Below are 13,245 nucleotides of genomic sequence, written 5' to 3' on the forward strand. Positions count from 1 at the left end.
CATTATTTTAATTCTTTAATGTTTCAAAATTAAACTTTCAAAACAGGAAAAAAGAACTTTTTGATTGCTCTCATTTTACTGACTTTTCTCCTGGTTATCAATTTGCACAGACTTTGATATCCTCATTGTCTTATCCAGTTTGGGGTCAATTTAAAAAAGTAAATGTCAAAGCCTTTTCAGAACAGGAAAATTCTGTCCAGTTTTACTGCAAACCATCTGGGATTTTTGAGATTGACAATGTTGCATTTTTAAGGTCAACAGCTCCTTAGAAACTTGAACAACAGGTGTGTTATGTGGACAGGATTCAATGTTCACAAGTGAACGACTTTTACTAAGCCCACCTCATTCAATAAATACCTACCTAGAAAAAACCTCAAAAGCAAAACAGATCTGCTTGCTTTTAAATTACCAGCCTGGAAATCATGACTACACGTCTCATTATATTAAAGCCACTGTAAGTAAATTTGGTACAAGATGACATTTTTCAGTATAGCACAAATGTGCACTGGTGAGGCCACACCTTGGATCCTATGTTCAGTTTTGGGACTCTCTCTACAAGAGGAACACTGAGGTCCCAGAGGTCTTCAAAGAAGGGCAACAAAGCTGTTGAGGGGCCTAGAGAGCAAGTCCTGTGAGCAGTGGCTGAGGGCATGGGGATTGTTTAGCTTGGAGAAAAGGAGGCTGAGAAGAGACCTTTTTGCTTTCTACAGCTACCTGGAAGGAGGTGAAAGTCAGTCTCTTCTTCCAAGTAACGAGCAACAGGACAAGGGGAAACATCCTCCAGTTGCAGTAGCAGACGTTTAGGTTGGGCATTAGGAAAAATTCCTTCACTGAAAGGGTTGTGGAACATTAGAGCAGGCTCCCCAGGGCAGTGGTGAAATCACCATCCCTGGAGGTATTTAAAAGGCACATAGATGTGGTTCTGATGGTTTAGTGGTGACTTGGTAGTTCTGTGTTAATGGTTGGACTCGATGCTCTTAAAGGTCTCCTCAAACCAAAACGATTCTACGGTTTTGATAAAAAAAGAACCAGAAGGCCCAAACCAACTTTGAATGTGTCAATTTCAAACCTACAATGTCATGTATGCAGGGTTTCGGGGAGCCTCAGAATATTTTCTATTGAATTAGACAAATTTTAATTTTAACTGTTAAGCTTCATGAACCAACAGAATCTTTGGGGCTCTCGCCATTTAATTTAGTACACACGTGGTAATTAGAGGTGCAGGCACTGTGAAGGACATTTCATAGGGTAATCCTGGGTTTATTTGTTTAAATAAAATTCCTCAGTTAACTCTTTACAAGCCACTAGCCCTTGCTGGGTCCCCAGTGTTCAATACCATTTTGCTCTACAAATGATGTTACCCAAGAGTACCCCAATCCCTATGTTTGTCACAGTGATTCCCCTGCAAATGTGCATAACTTACATATACTTCAGGAGCTACCATTCTTAATTAAATTTGAGCTGTTTCCTTTTTTTCTGTTCACACTTTCCTAGGAGAACTAAATACTCTGCAAGTCAAATTGTGCCTTGCTTTGCCTTTATAATCCCAGTGCTTCCCATATGGTTTCATATGTGTAAGTGGGAGGAAAAACTGGCTCTACAACCTCAGTATGAACATGACCATCACATACAACAAGAAAAAAAAACCAACTCCTTCCCCAGAGCTGTGCCAGAATAATGAAAGCTGAGCATTGAAAGTTCATCCACAAAATAAAATTTGTTGTTGTGAAAGGGTGGGAATCAAAAGTAGTGCAGGGGTTTTGGGAATAGTATTTTGTACAGCACAACAACATCCTCACTTTTCACCTAGTTTTTTCTCAATGGCAGAAGAATGAGTGCAGAAGTGTCAGTGGTCAGCAGACAGGCAGAATGGCCAGCAAAGAAAGGGGAAGGACTGAGGCACAGAAAGGGGACCAGCCTTTGTACTGCTCCTGCTTACTCTCCTTTCCTGGAAATGACAAACTGGAGATGATGAGAGAGTGGAAAATCAGGCAAACAGGGACATACTCACCTTTCTGCTACTTTGGACATCTTTAAACAATGCCTCTCAATCTGCATGTTCAGAAAAGCTATCTGAGGAGAGAGATGACAAGGACATTAACAATCTATGAGCTCTACAGCAAGCATTGATCATAGCCCAACCAACTATTGATTTCTCTTTCCAAACAGCTTCAAAGTAACTTGGAGTGAAACAGGACCCTTCCCTAGGCAACAGAAGAAGGATATTAACTGCTTCAAGTGAGAGTCTCCATTTCCTATGGCAAAGTCCCAGGGGAAGCTTCGAAAGACATAATTAAAAGTAGGAGAGGCACATATTCAGAGCCAAGATTCTTAGACTACTTAGGGTGCAACATGATCCCCTTTTCACACAACATTCCTCCATTTCTCTGACTGGTATCATAAGACCAGTAACAGTTTTTACAGCACATATACGCTCTGGTATGGAGTAACTCTTCACAGTATTCTGCAGTCTATGTTGTCTGTGATGGGAAAATCTCGAGTACTTTATTGTTCAGGTTTAGTTTGGAAGACCACCTAAAACTGGCTGCCTAAGAAACATGTTTAAAGCTGCCTTAACCAAAACGCTGACCTAGTGATTCCTGTCTGTACTTCAGTGAGCGCTTCTTGTTGCAGAAAGCATTTCAATGGAGAGTTCTCTGTGCCAGAGCAAGAATGTGCAAGCTGGCTGGCTATTCCTTGGGGTCACTGTGCAAATAACTTTTCCCCAGTCCCCTAAAAGCTCTGACTGTACAGTCTAAACAGTCATGCACCTAACAATGCCTTTCTTCACTACCTGTCCCCAGGCTGTGCCCCAGTCTGCTGGCTTCTTCCCTGGCCTTTGTCAGTGTCCACTTTACAGACATCCTTAGTGGAATGGAAACGTATCTGTCTACTGATCCACAGACAGAACAGTAGTAGATGAGCAGGTCACTATTACCCATAATACAGAGCATGAGCCAACTGCACTGCTCAGAAGAGCTGCCACAGAGCAGCCTACTTACTTGTTTCCGGAAATCCTCCTTTGTGGTTTTGCGCAGAGGTTGGGAGGGCATGTGGACAGGGCTCTGGGACTGAGACTCCTCTGTAACGCCATAGACTGACTGTCAGCAACAAACAGAACAGATCACAGCAGTGTTCTCCGTTATGCAGGGAGGAAAAGTGCACTATGCAAAGTAGAAAGGTAACAAGCCAGCAATTTCCTACAGTATATAACCACATAGGTCAATAATCATTCAGCCTGGAGCAAAATTTACAGCTCAGATTGTGCTTGCAGATACCTGCACTTGGAAGGTCTGCAGGCACAGTAAGTATAAGAGTTTCTTTTAAATGTTAAAATGCAGCTGAAAAATTTTAGGAGCTCTGAGGGCTGTATGTGTCAACACTTGCAGGATGAACACTGGGAGTGGTCACTGTGGTGAACCAAGAGGAGAAAGAAAAACTTGAACCTAATGCTATGCCACTTTCATTCACTCAGTTCTATTTCTGGTTGTAAAGCTACACATCGAAGAAAGCGCTTAAGAAGGTGTCAATCAGTCAAGTTCATGTAAACCTCTAGACAAAAACATGAAGACTGACTGGTTGCCATTTATTTTCAGGACAGAAATCTGCACCAAATGTAATATCAGTTACCCATTCATTTAATGCTTTTGCTTTTCTTTTAGAATTCCTAAGAGACATGTGAACAGCTCTGCTGCAATTTACCAATGGAAGTTCAAGAGTCTGGTGTCCCCTCCAAAACAGGTAATGAGCAATAGGACAGGACAAGAGGAAACAGCCTCAGGTTTGACCAGGGCAGGTTTAGATTGGTTATTAGGAAAAATATTTTCACTGAAAGGGTTGTCAAGGACTGGAACAGGCTACTCAAGGACGGGACTGAGTCACCGTTTCTGGAAACATTTACAAGATCACAGAATCATAGAATCAACCAGATGTGTAGACATGTGAAATACTGTGTACAGTTCTGGAGCACTCAACATAAGAAGGACATTGAACTGTTGGAGCAAGTCCAGAGAAGAGCCATGAAGATGATCATGGGGCTGGAGCACCTCTCTTATGAGGACAGGCTACAAGAGTTGGGGCTCTTCAGCCTGAAGAGAAGGCTTCGAGGAGACCTTCCAGAATCTGAAGGGGGCCTACAGGAGGGCTGGAGGGGAACTATTTACAAGGTCTTGTAATGAGAAGACAAGGAGTAATGGGTTTAAACTGGCAAAGAGGAGATTTAAACTGGATATTAGGAAGAAGTTCTTTACAGTGAGGGTGGTGAAACACTGGACCAGGTTGCCCAGGGAGGTTATGCATACTTCCTCCCTGGAGGTGTTCAAGGCCAGGTTGGATGAGGACTTGAGCAACCTGTTCTAGTGGGAGGTGTCCCTGCCTTTGGCGGGAGGTTGGAACTGGATGATCTTTGAGGTCACTTCCAACCTAAACCATTCTATGATGCTATGCGATGCTGAAGGACATGGTTTAGTGGTGGCCATGTCGGTGCTAGGTTTGTGGTTGGTGTCAATGATGTCAAGGGTGATTTCTAGTCTAAATTATTTTATGCACACAGAAGGGCTAAAACTTGCTGTAAGTCAGACACTGGGTTTGCTAATGATCCAGTCTTTGAAATGATTAAGGCTGGTAAACAGCTCTGAAAATTCTGTGCTCAAATAATTTCAAAAAATAGGACCCAGGCACTCAATTGCTTACAATGTTATGAGAGTGCAGAGCCAGCTAACATCTGGGACACAGTGCTCCTTAATGCTCTTCTCAGCTGTATCAGTCACCCAGCCTGTATTACTACTCTGCTCTTAAAATGGGAATAGTAAATTCACAGATTATAAATGGTATTTGCAAAACACTTTTTTTGGATCCTAATGGGATAGTCTAACATACTGTCGGTGTCAGGTGTGATTTGCATTTAAAACACAAAAAAATCCCCAAACTCAAAAAAACCCCCTAGAAACACAAACTGACCTTTTTCACCTTCTGTGGGTTTTTCATACGACGACACTTTCTAATGTCCATTTCTGTGGTGTTGACACAGCCTGGCTGAAAAGAAATGGCAATCGTATTACTCCTCTGTTTCGTAGCCACATGCCACCTTACCTTGCTAAAAGATACAACAAGATCTTATCCAAAATTCTTTCCAGCAGCTGGTGTCCCAGAAATCATCCTTGCTAAACAAGAGAGCGCATATATCCAAAGTTGGCATCTCAGCATCTAATCCATTTTCTCACAACTCTGGCACCCAAAGGAAATGTCTCAGCTAAGAGTGGAACTCCTTCTAGGAAGTTCGAGCCAAACTGGGTAAGCTGCTTCACTGCTGTACACAAAACTTCACATTTCTCATGTATTTCCCAATCCATGGCTCCATGCATGCACATGCCTAAAATAATTCTGTAGACACTTGGTGTGTTTTGAACTGCAAGGAAAATCCATGCGGTGACTTTCCAGGCAATTGTTTCGTGTATGGCACAGTGTTCACTGGTATTAAAACTTCCCTGTCACAACCCAGGAAGTCTGATCATTCAAAAAGAGCTTTACCACAGGCCTATGCACATCCCAGAATGCTCTTTCCTGGCTGTCCAGAATCTTTCTTTCTGTTTTATCCTTTTTCCTGTCGATTCTGAAAGCAAAAGCATAATATGAGTCAACACACAAGTAATGCTTTCTTTATGGTGCAGCTCCTAGCTGAGGTTTTAACTCCACGACAGAAAAAAGTCCAGAAATCTACCTTTTTGTACAGAACCATCACAGTCCTGCTTGCAAGGCCACAAACAAAATATTACTGATGTTTATTCCAATGTGTCAAAGGACATTTTTGTTTCAAGGTGGAAAATTTATTTTAGTATATGCTTTTTCTTCTGGTAAGAAAAACAACCCTTCCTCATACTCTGCTCCTATACTCAGATTTGGCAGGCTGGGGAAGTTCATGTTTGGTTTTGGCTCTGTCAGGAGATTGCCTGGGATCTTTTTACTCCAGGTGAAACTCTTGGGGCAGAGCTGGACTGAGGTCCATGTTGGGAGGCTCTGTTGCACCCCAGTACATAGAAGCACCACTGGTATGAACACCGACAGTAAAGAGACTGCTATCCCAGGTGGTTCCAGCAGAAACGGCATGGGCAACACTTGGGGCTAACCTCCTCAGGGCTCTGCCCACCTGCCCCATGTTGGCAGATGGAGGGATGACAGCAGAGGTTACTGGAGCCAAGCTTGCTGTATGGCCCCACGCAAGCCAACTCCCAGCCAAGAGAAATGGAACCCAGGCCAGCACTACAGCAGCTCAGTACTTTTAGCCCTGATGCAGCCAGCAACTTGACTCACTCAATGCACATGGATCAAAGCCTGACAAAGCAACTGTTCCCATATCCCTTGGCAGCATCGAGCATTATGTGTCTGGTGCCTCATTCCTGTGCTCAGCTCTGCATGGGAGCACAGCAAAGTACCCCTGCAGAGACACCAGATAAAACACAGGAAAGGAGAGACCACTTTTGCTTCCTGAGCAGGGTTGAAAAGCTGACAGCATCGCTGTGCTGGGTTTCCACACTCTACTACCCGTGAAAATTAAAGCAGTGAGAGAAAACTCATGCAAACTGGGATTTCTGACCATTAGGTTCTCCCTTTTATGGTTTTCTTTTGGAAGTGATCCTTGGCTAAGTCTGTGCTAGAAATGTACTAAAAGGATAGAAAAGAGGGACTGAAGTTTCTGAACATCCATCCACACAAAACCCCCAAGACCTTCAAAGATCAGTATGTCTCTCTGAATCCCCCCCTGCAAGACTGAGATGAGGAATTACCCCTGCACAGGCTCTGTCCTCACTGCCAAGAAGCAGTCACTGCATTGTGCTGAGGAGCAAACACAGACACTCATCCCAAAACCTCTTTTTCTGTGAGCTAGCCCTCCATGCCTGGCCACAAGGGAAGGTGAAGAATTCTGCCAACTTCACACCACAAAGTGCACACAAACTGGAGATACTCTAAAGACTCCATGACTTGTCTTCACAGGTTCTTTCTGCTGAATTCAGGTTCTTGGAACAAATCCTCAAACTTACTGATAACTCAGTATTTCATACTTTAAACTACAAAACCACAACATAATCAGATACTCTGTGGCTGCATTTTTAAAGCAACGTAGGTACAGCAGTGGAAATTGTGTATGCAAACAAAAACATGGAATGTAAAGTAGAACCCCTTAAGCAGGAGGAATGCTTTCAGGTCTTTTTGGTTTGGTTTGCTGTTTAGTTAATTCGGGGCTGTGAATTACACTGTGAATTCCAGTCCTGCCTTGGTGGAAACCTGAAGACTGAACCATCACATGATCAGTGAACCAAGAAGTTGAAACTAGCCAGCAAAGAGGTTGATAGTGGCCAGGCCATGCTGACCTTTAAAAGAAAACTGAATGCAGAAGAGATGAGTAAATGATCACACCAAGAATCTGATATACATTTTTTTTCTTAGGTAATAATGCTACACTGTGGAAAGAATGCAGAACTTTGGCTTGACTTTTAGTTAGTTAGTTTTAATCTTTGTGATAAACCTGCAAGCAACTGAAAGCAAAATTGTTATCTTAACTTCTAATTTTCTCTTCCAAACAGAACACTGGTGCTCTAGTCAGAAAAAAAATCCCTTAATCATCTAGTAAATTAAAGGATAATTACCATGTACTTAAATAGTGCATTATTACAATGTTATTAAGCAGGAATTAATCAGAATTCCAAAGAGTCAATCCAAGATTGAGACATACACCTCAGCCACACCCTCAAGAAAATATGTTCCTTAACTTCTTATCATCTAATGATGAAAGTGAAAATTCCTTCTTTTGGTACAGAGTGTTGGTATCAGTGTTCTCATGTGCCATCGTCACCAACCTTTCTGTTTTATAGGTGACAGTTAGCATGCACAAAACGAATATGGAGGGCTGTAGGTGCTAGTTTAGAGGTGCTAGTCTACAAATCCTGGACTGTACCCATTTGGCAGCAATAATGACAACACAGACAAAACATTAAGAGGCAACTGTTTTCACAAGGGCAGGTGAGGAAAAAAAGGAGATTTCAATTATGAAAACCCCAGACAGTAAACCTGAGTAAGTTTCATGTAAGTGGTACTCAGTTCTCCACGCTAATCTGGTAGCACAAATCAGATTGCAGAGAGTACAATGGAGTCAGTTCAGGATCAGAATAAATGAGAACATCAAACTGAGTGTGCTGTAAATACCACCCTTATAATCACTTCCAAGTGGCAGCCTTTTTAAACTGAGAAATACTTCACAAGCTTTGAGTAACACAGACAGATAACTAAGCAAAGCAGAATCAGAATGGGCGAGTGAATTGCCCAGGCTCCCAAGGTGAATCCAGGCTCAGGAACTCCTGACCAATGTTTCCATGTACAGACAATTAAACTCATCTTTCTGGCACAAACTTTCAGAAGCAGCTTTGTATTGTTTCTAGTCTGCCAGCGGCTGAAAGCCACCAACACCTTCTGAGCTGAGCTGCAGTAAAGACTTTTGACAGAGAGGTTTTATCTGTGGAGAATCCCCTTCCCTTCACAGCTGTAAGTACTGGTGCAGTTCAGTGCTCCAGGATTACTCACTTCACTTGGGCCTCAGCTTGCATGAAGATGAATTCCCACTTTCTTGCAAATGCTCTTTGAAGTCTTGCTAAGTTTTCCTGATAAAAGATAAAAATAGCAGAACAATTAATCCCTGCAATTATAGCAACTGTTAGCATGGTGAGTGTTTATTTTATTATTCCCTCCCCCTTTCTTTTGAAGCTGGAAAACTCAAGACACAGAAGTCAGCACTGGTTTCAGGTGAACTATCTTGCAGGCACAGCAAGGTTGTAACACATCCTTCTGGGCTGCAGCCAAGAGGGCCCTGTCAGGCAGAAGTAATGGAGTGTGATGAAGACAGCCTGAGCTCTGCTATGAAAATAATGATGGACTTGTTCACAAAAGATAATACTGAGAAGCTTTGTGAACCTGATGACTTTTCATTTCTGACAGCAGATGGCTGCCACCTGCATGTTTCCCTCTCATCCTCACTTTCCCTTTGTCCTCCCACTGCTTTCTTCTCTTCAGGCATTTTCTAAGGTGCAAAGTCTGAGCATCCCTTGCTTTGCTCACTCCTGGTCACTGCTTCGAGCATTCTGCAGCTGCACTGCACTGGAGGCTGGGGACTCCCAGGATGATTCACAAAAGGAAATAGCTTGTTTGTCTGAACAATGAACATCACTAACTGCAGCAACTGGGTCCAGATGCAGCCTTGCTCTACATCTTCACTATGAGCTCTGGTCCAGAGCCATTACAGAGGGTGTCATGATTGAACATTTGGAAGTAGATGTGACTTCATCACAGGGTCAAACTCGGGGCATGGCCAGAATTTCAGGCTTAAGTGGCACTCCAAATTCACATATACACACTCACCCTGATAAGGAGCCTGCTGCTCTTCTCCAGTACAGCTGGCTGAACTGTTGCAAATTGTCACTGAAAATGGACACTATTAGTTCTACTGCTGTCCTTATCTTTTTTATTTCAAGAAAGTGCTTAAGTGTGTGCATTTCAATGCTAGAAGATAGCTTCCTATTATTTAAACTCTTGAATAACACAAAGCATAAAGCTTGGTCCCTTTACCACCAAGTCCACATGAAAGTTTCAGTCCATACACATAGAGGAAAACAGTTAAGCAAACGTTTTACAGCTGTGCTGAACTGTGGTGATTTTCTTAACTGAAACTACAAGGAAGAACTACTTGTAATTATCTGCCAAAACAATTTTTGTGGGTTTCTTCTTTTTATTTACTTTGTGGACATTATATTCACATGTGCCCTCTAGAGTAAACATGCCGAAGCCAATGAAACATCACCACTTGAAGCAATATTTGAATTGTGCTTATGTTTGGCCAATTATAAGCAAAACTGAATGCAATTATGCAAGCTTAATCATATCATCACAACCCTTGCTCTTCCAGCATAAATGGGCAGTGGGGGGGGCACCTATGAATGCTTGCAGGCAGAACCCAAAAATGAAGTGTGCTCTGACAGGCTTCGTAGACATTGTCTTTGGAAACTCCAGGTCAATCCTGATGTCTAGGGAGAAGCTTACTCATGCTACATCTCCAAAAATGTACAGGGCTCCTTCCCACTCATGTAAGCCTGTTTCTCTCACTTGTGCTTAGCTTACAGCTCCATTGCTGGATCTGCTTCAGCTCCCATAATGATTAGGAAGAGTTGGTGCCATTCTTATCTGATTGTCTCTAATTAAGAGAGCAAAGTTTGAATGCAGAAGTAATCTCTAATTGTGCAATGCAATATTCACAAGAAAAATGAGAGACTGCCAAGATCTAATTATTTGCCATCACTGGAGCATTGCTATTCTCAGTAGACACCAAAGTGCAAAAGTACTTAGCTATAACCTCACTGCATGTATGTGGGAGTGTGTGCATTGCTGAACAGCCTTTTCTTGATTTATGATAGAACTTTAGAATATTTACAGCTAATTGGTTGGCTGTGAGCAGTTTTAATGGTTTTAATAATTAAATCAGCACTATGCAGAAGAGAAAATTCAGTAAAAAAGATGTATAAGTGCATGCAGATTATTATATTCCTTCCTTTATGCCTGTACTCCAAGATTGGAACTCTGGATGCATTTCCACGATGGCTAGAAAAGTGGAATGTTTTGCATGCACTTGACTGAAAAAATGAATGCTGTGTGTTATACAAATCCACGTGCACAGAAGTCTCAAAACATAGAAGGCAAGAAAGAAGGAAAACATCTGTATTGGGGAAAAAAACACCTAAAATAAATGCAACATAAATGTTCTCACTGTAAAACCCACAAACACTGAAGTCCACTAAGAATCAGCTTTGTAAACAAACCCTCCAACAAAAACTCACATTTGAAATTCAGTTGCTACATTCTAGAGCTAGTAAATAACAACAAGGTAGTCAATGTGATAGAAAGAAAAGTTCAGTTGGTTGAGAGCATTACGCTGCTAGTATTCAAAGAAACTCATGCAGGCCTTCCCCTTCTGCCTCAGTCTTGCTGCTCCTCTCCACCCAAACTCTGCACAATGGGAAGGTAAGGTTGGGGATATTTTTATGGTTAATCATATAATAGAAGGCATGCCCTGAATAAGATCAAGTAATAGTTTCTTACATAATGTATTGAAAATGGTCAAAGTGTAACATCTGAAAACTTTTGTAACTAGATAGGTCATCAGCAGTTTAACTGCCCAATAATGCATCTGAAAACCCATCATTTCCGTGTGGTAGTATCTGATACATAAACTAAAAACTGTTAACTGGGAACAGGAAACCCTGGTAAGCTTCAGTATAATTGCCCAAATCTTGGAGGGCTGGCTGTACTGCAGATGCTCTCATGTGAGAGGCTGCAAAGCCAGTGATGTTTTCCCATAATGTTCCTGATGCCTCCAGATCAACCTTCACAAAATTCTGACAGCTGAAGAAAGGACACAGTAAAGGCTGACTCAAAGCACAAAATGGCAGCACAGAATTGTCAAGGAAAGCTTTTCCCCCACCTCCCAGCTTTAAACTCTAGCAGCAGTGTACCTACGGCTTCATAATCCGCCAGCTCCAGCCTGGCTTTGTTCTGCATGGTCCGTTTGCAAAGATAAATGGCTGAAGGAGAAACAAAATGAAAAACAATTACAGATTATTAGAACTAGATCTTAAAAGAGCAGAAGGTGGCCCATGCACTGTTCGTTTTCCTCAGCAAGTAAAATGAGGCAAGGAATGAATAGCCATCACCCACTAATACTCTCGGAGGCCTTAAGCATCTGGGACACCTCATTTAAAAGTGCTGAGAGTAGATGCCAGGATCTAACAAGATGTCTGAGAAAGGGACAATTGCTTCTGGGGCTGGTAAAAGATTAAACATTAGCAACCTGTTCTGTACGTTGGGAATGTGCCTGCCTAAGTAAGCAGCCCTGCAATTCTTTCCCCGTTACGTTTAAAAAAAGGAGGGGCAGAAAAAGGAATCAAAATTCAGGATACTGACATGAAAACTGAAATATGGGTTGGATTCTAAAGGTATGATCTGAGCATTCTCTTTGTATGCGCCATCCACTTACTCTATGCATTTCAAATGCTTAAGAGAAGCCTTCTCACATTTCACTCTGGGCAGACACTGCTGAAACTGATGTGGTTTAGGATTCTGAGGGACGAGTTGAACAGCTCCAGGCTGCCTTTGGGAAAAGCCTCTGCTGGACCTGCTAGATCAGGTCGTTTCCATTACAAGCTGAAACACAAGGTCCCCAACACACCACGGTATGCGGTCAGGTCTGAACTACCTAACAGAGGTCCAGTGTTCTCATCTGGGGACGAATTTTATAGCTTCTTTTTGTTTTGCCCTCTCTCATGCTGCAAGGCCTGGTACTTACTGTCCATCAGTGTACCGAACTGGGGCAGGGCAGAAGGCAAAGCATCATCTACAGAAAACTGTGATAAATCTTTTTCAGAACATGTCAGCTCTTCTTTGAAAACCACAGGCTTTTGGTTTGCTGGTAGACACAACTGACTGACACCTTCATGGATGTTTTTAATGAGAAACCTATTCTTCTACAGAAAATGTATGAAAAACCACAGTGCTACTCATGTACCTGTGCTGTTCCTTGGATTCCAACACTCATATAATGAACGAACACCATGCATGTAACCAGAGCTGAGCAGTTCATGCATATTTATACATCTCAAGGGCAGTTTCCTCTGCAAGTCATTTACAACACCAAATAAAGTAAGAGTATTTTCTCATGCTAGGTAGTGACCTGATATCAGCAAGTTAGTTCCTGTCCTGTGAGTGGATCCATGCAAACAGAAAATGTATGAAGTGCTACTGGGATTTCAGTTTTATTTGGGTCTACTGCTAGTTTGGGATTAATTCCTGGGAAGACTCCATCTGTACAGACCTCTGATATGCAAAGACTGATTACAAGCATATGTTAGAGCTTTCTGGGGAAAAAAAAAATCTGTGAATGCAGGGCTCACAGCTAACACAGTTGCAGCTTGTCCAGCAGCAAGTCAGCTCACACAGAGCTTTATTTTGAGGTGTTCTGTTCCACTCGTTGCCTTTCCAGCACAATAATCTCACTTTAAAACCCAGTAAATTATCAGGTACTAGAGAAATCAGAACTTCCCTCTTCAGATTCTTAGTCTGGTATTTACAGAATATGTGTCTGGCACCATTCAGACAGTCACATATAGTGGCAGCAAAAGCTGGAAACGATCTTACATAGAGGGAAAGAGCATC

The 13,245-nt window shown here is 42.2% G+C and overlaps 1 protein-coding gene across 12 annotated transcripts in view; it reads right to left on the reverse strand.

The window, feature by feature from the left end:
* Positions 1-13,245, reverse strand: part of RGS6 (regulator of G protein signaling 6) — a 298,915-nt gene that overhangs the window by 61,192 nt on the left and 224,478 nt on the right. For all 12 annotated transcript variants that reach the window (XR_010303040.1, XR_010303041.1, XM_064147162.1 and 9 more), the window contains 6 exons: positions 11,554-11,618; positions 8,575-8,651; positions 5,530-5,611; positions 4,960-5,034; positions 3,003-3,101; positions 2,012-2,073 (listed from right to left, as the gene is read on the reverse strand). Coding sequence is in view for 10 of the 12 variants with exons in the window: in XM_064147162.1 (XP_064003232.1) it covers positions 2,012-2,073; positions 3,003-3,101; positions 4,960-5,034; positions 5,530-5,611; positions 8,575-8,651; positions 11,554-11,618 (460 nt within the window). In the remaining 2 variants the exon portion in view is untranslated. The remainder of the gene's footprint in view (positions 1-2,011; positions 2,074-3,002; positions 3,102-4,959; positions 5,035-5,529; positions 5,612-8,574; positions 8,652-11,553; positions 11,619-13,245) is intronic.

The sequence above is a fragment of the Pogoniulus pusillus genome, chromosome 1 (genome assembly GCF_015220805.1).
Source record: "Pogoniulus pusillus isolate bPogPus1 chromosome 1, bPogPus1.pri, whole genome shotgun sequence".
NCBI lineage: Eukaryota > Metazoa > Chordata > Aves > Piciformes > Lybiidae > Pogoniulus > Pogoniulus pusillus.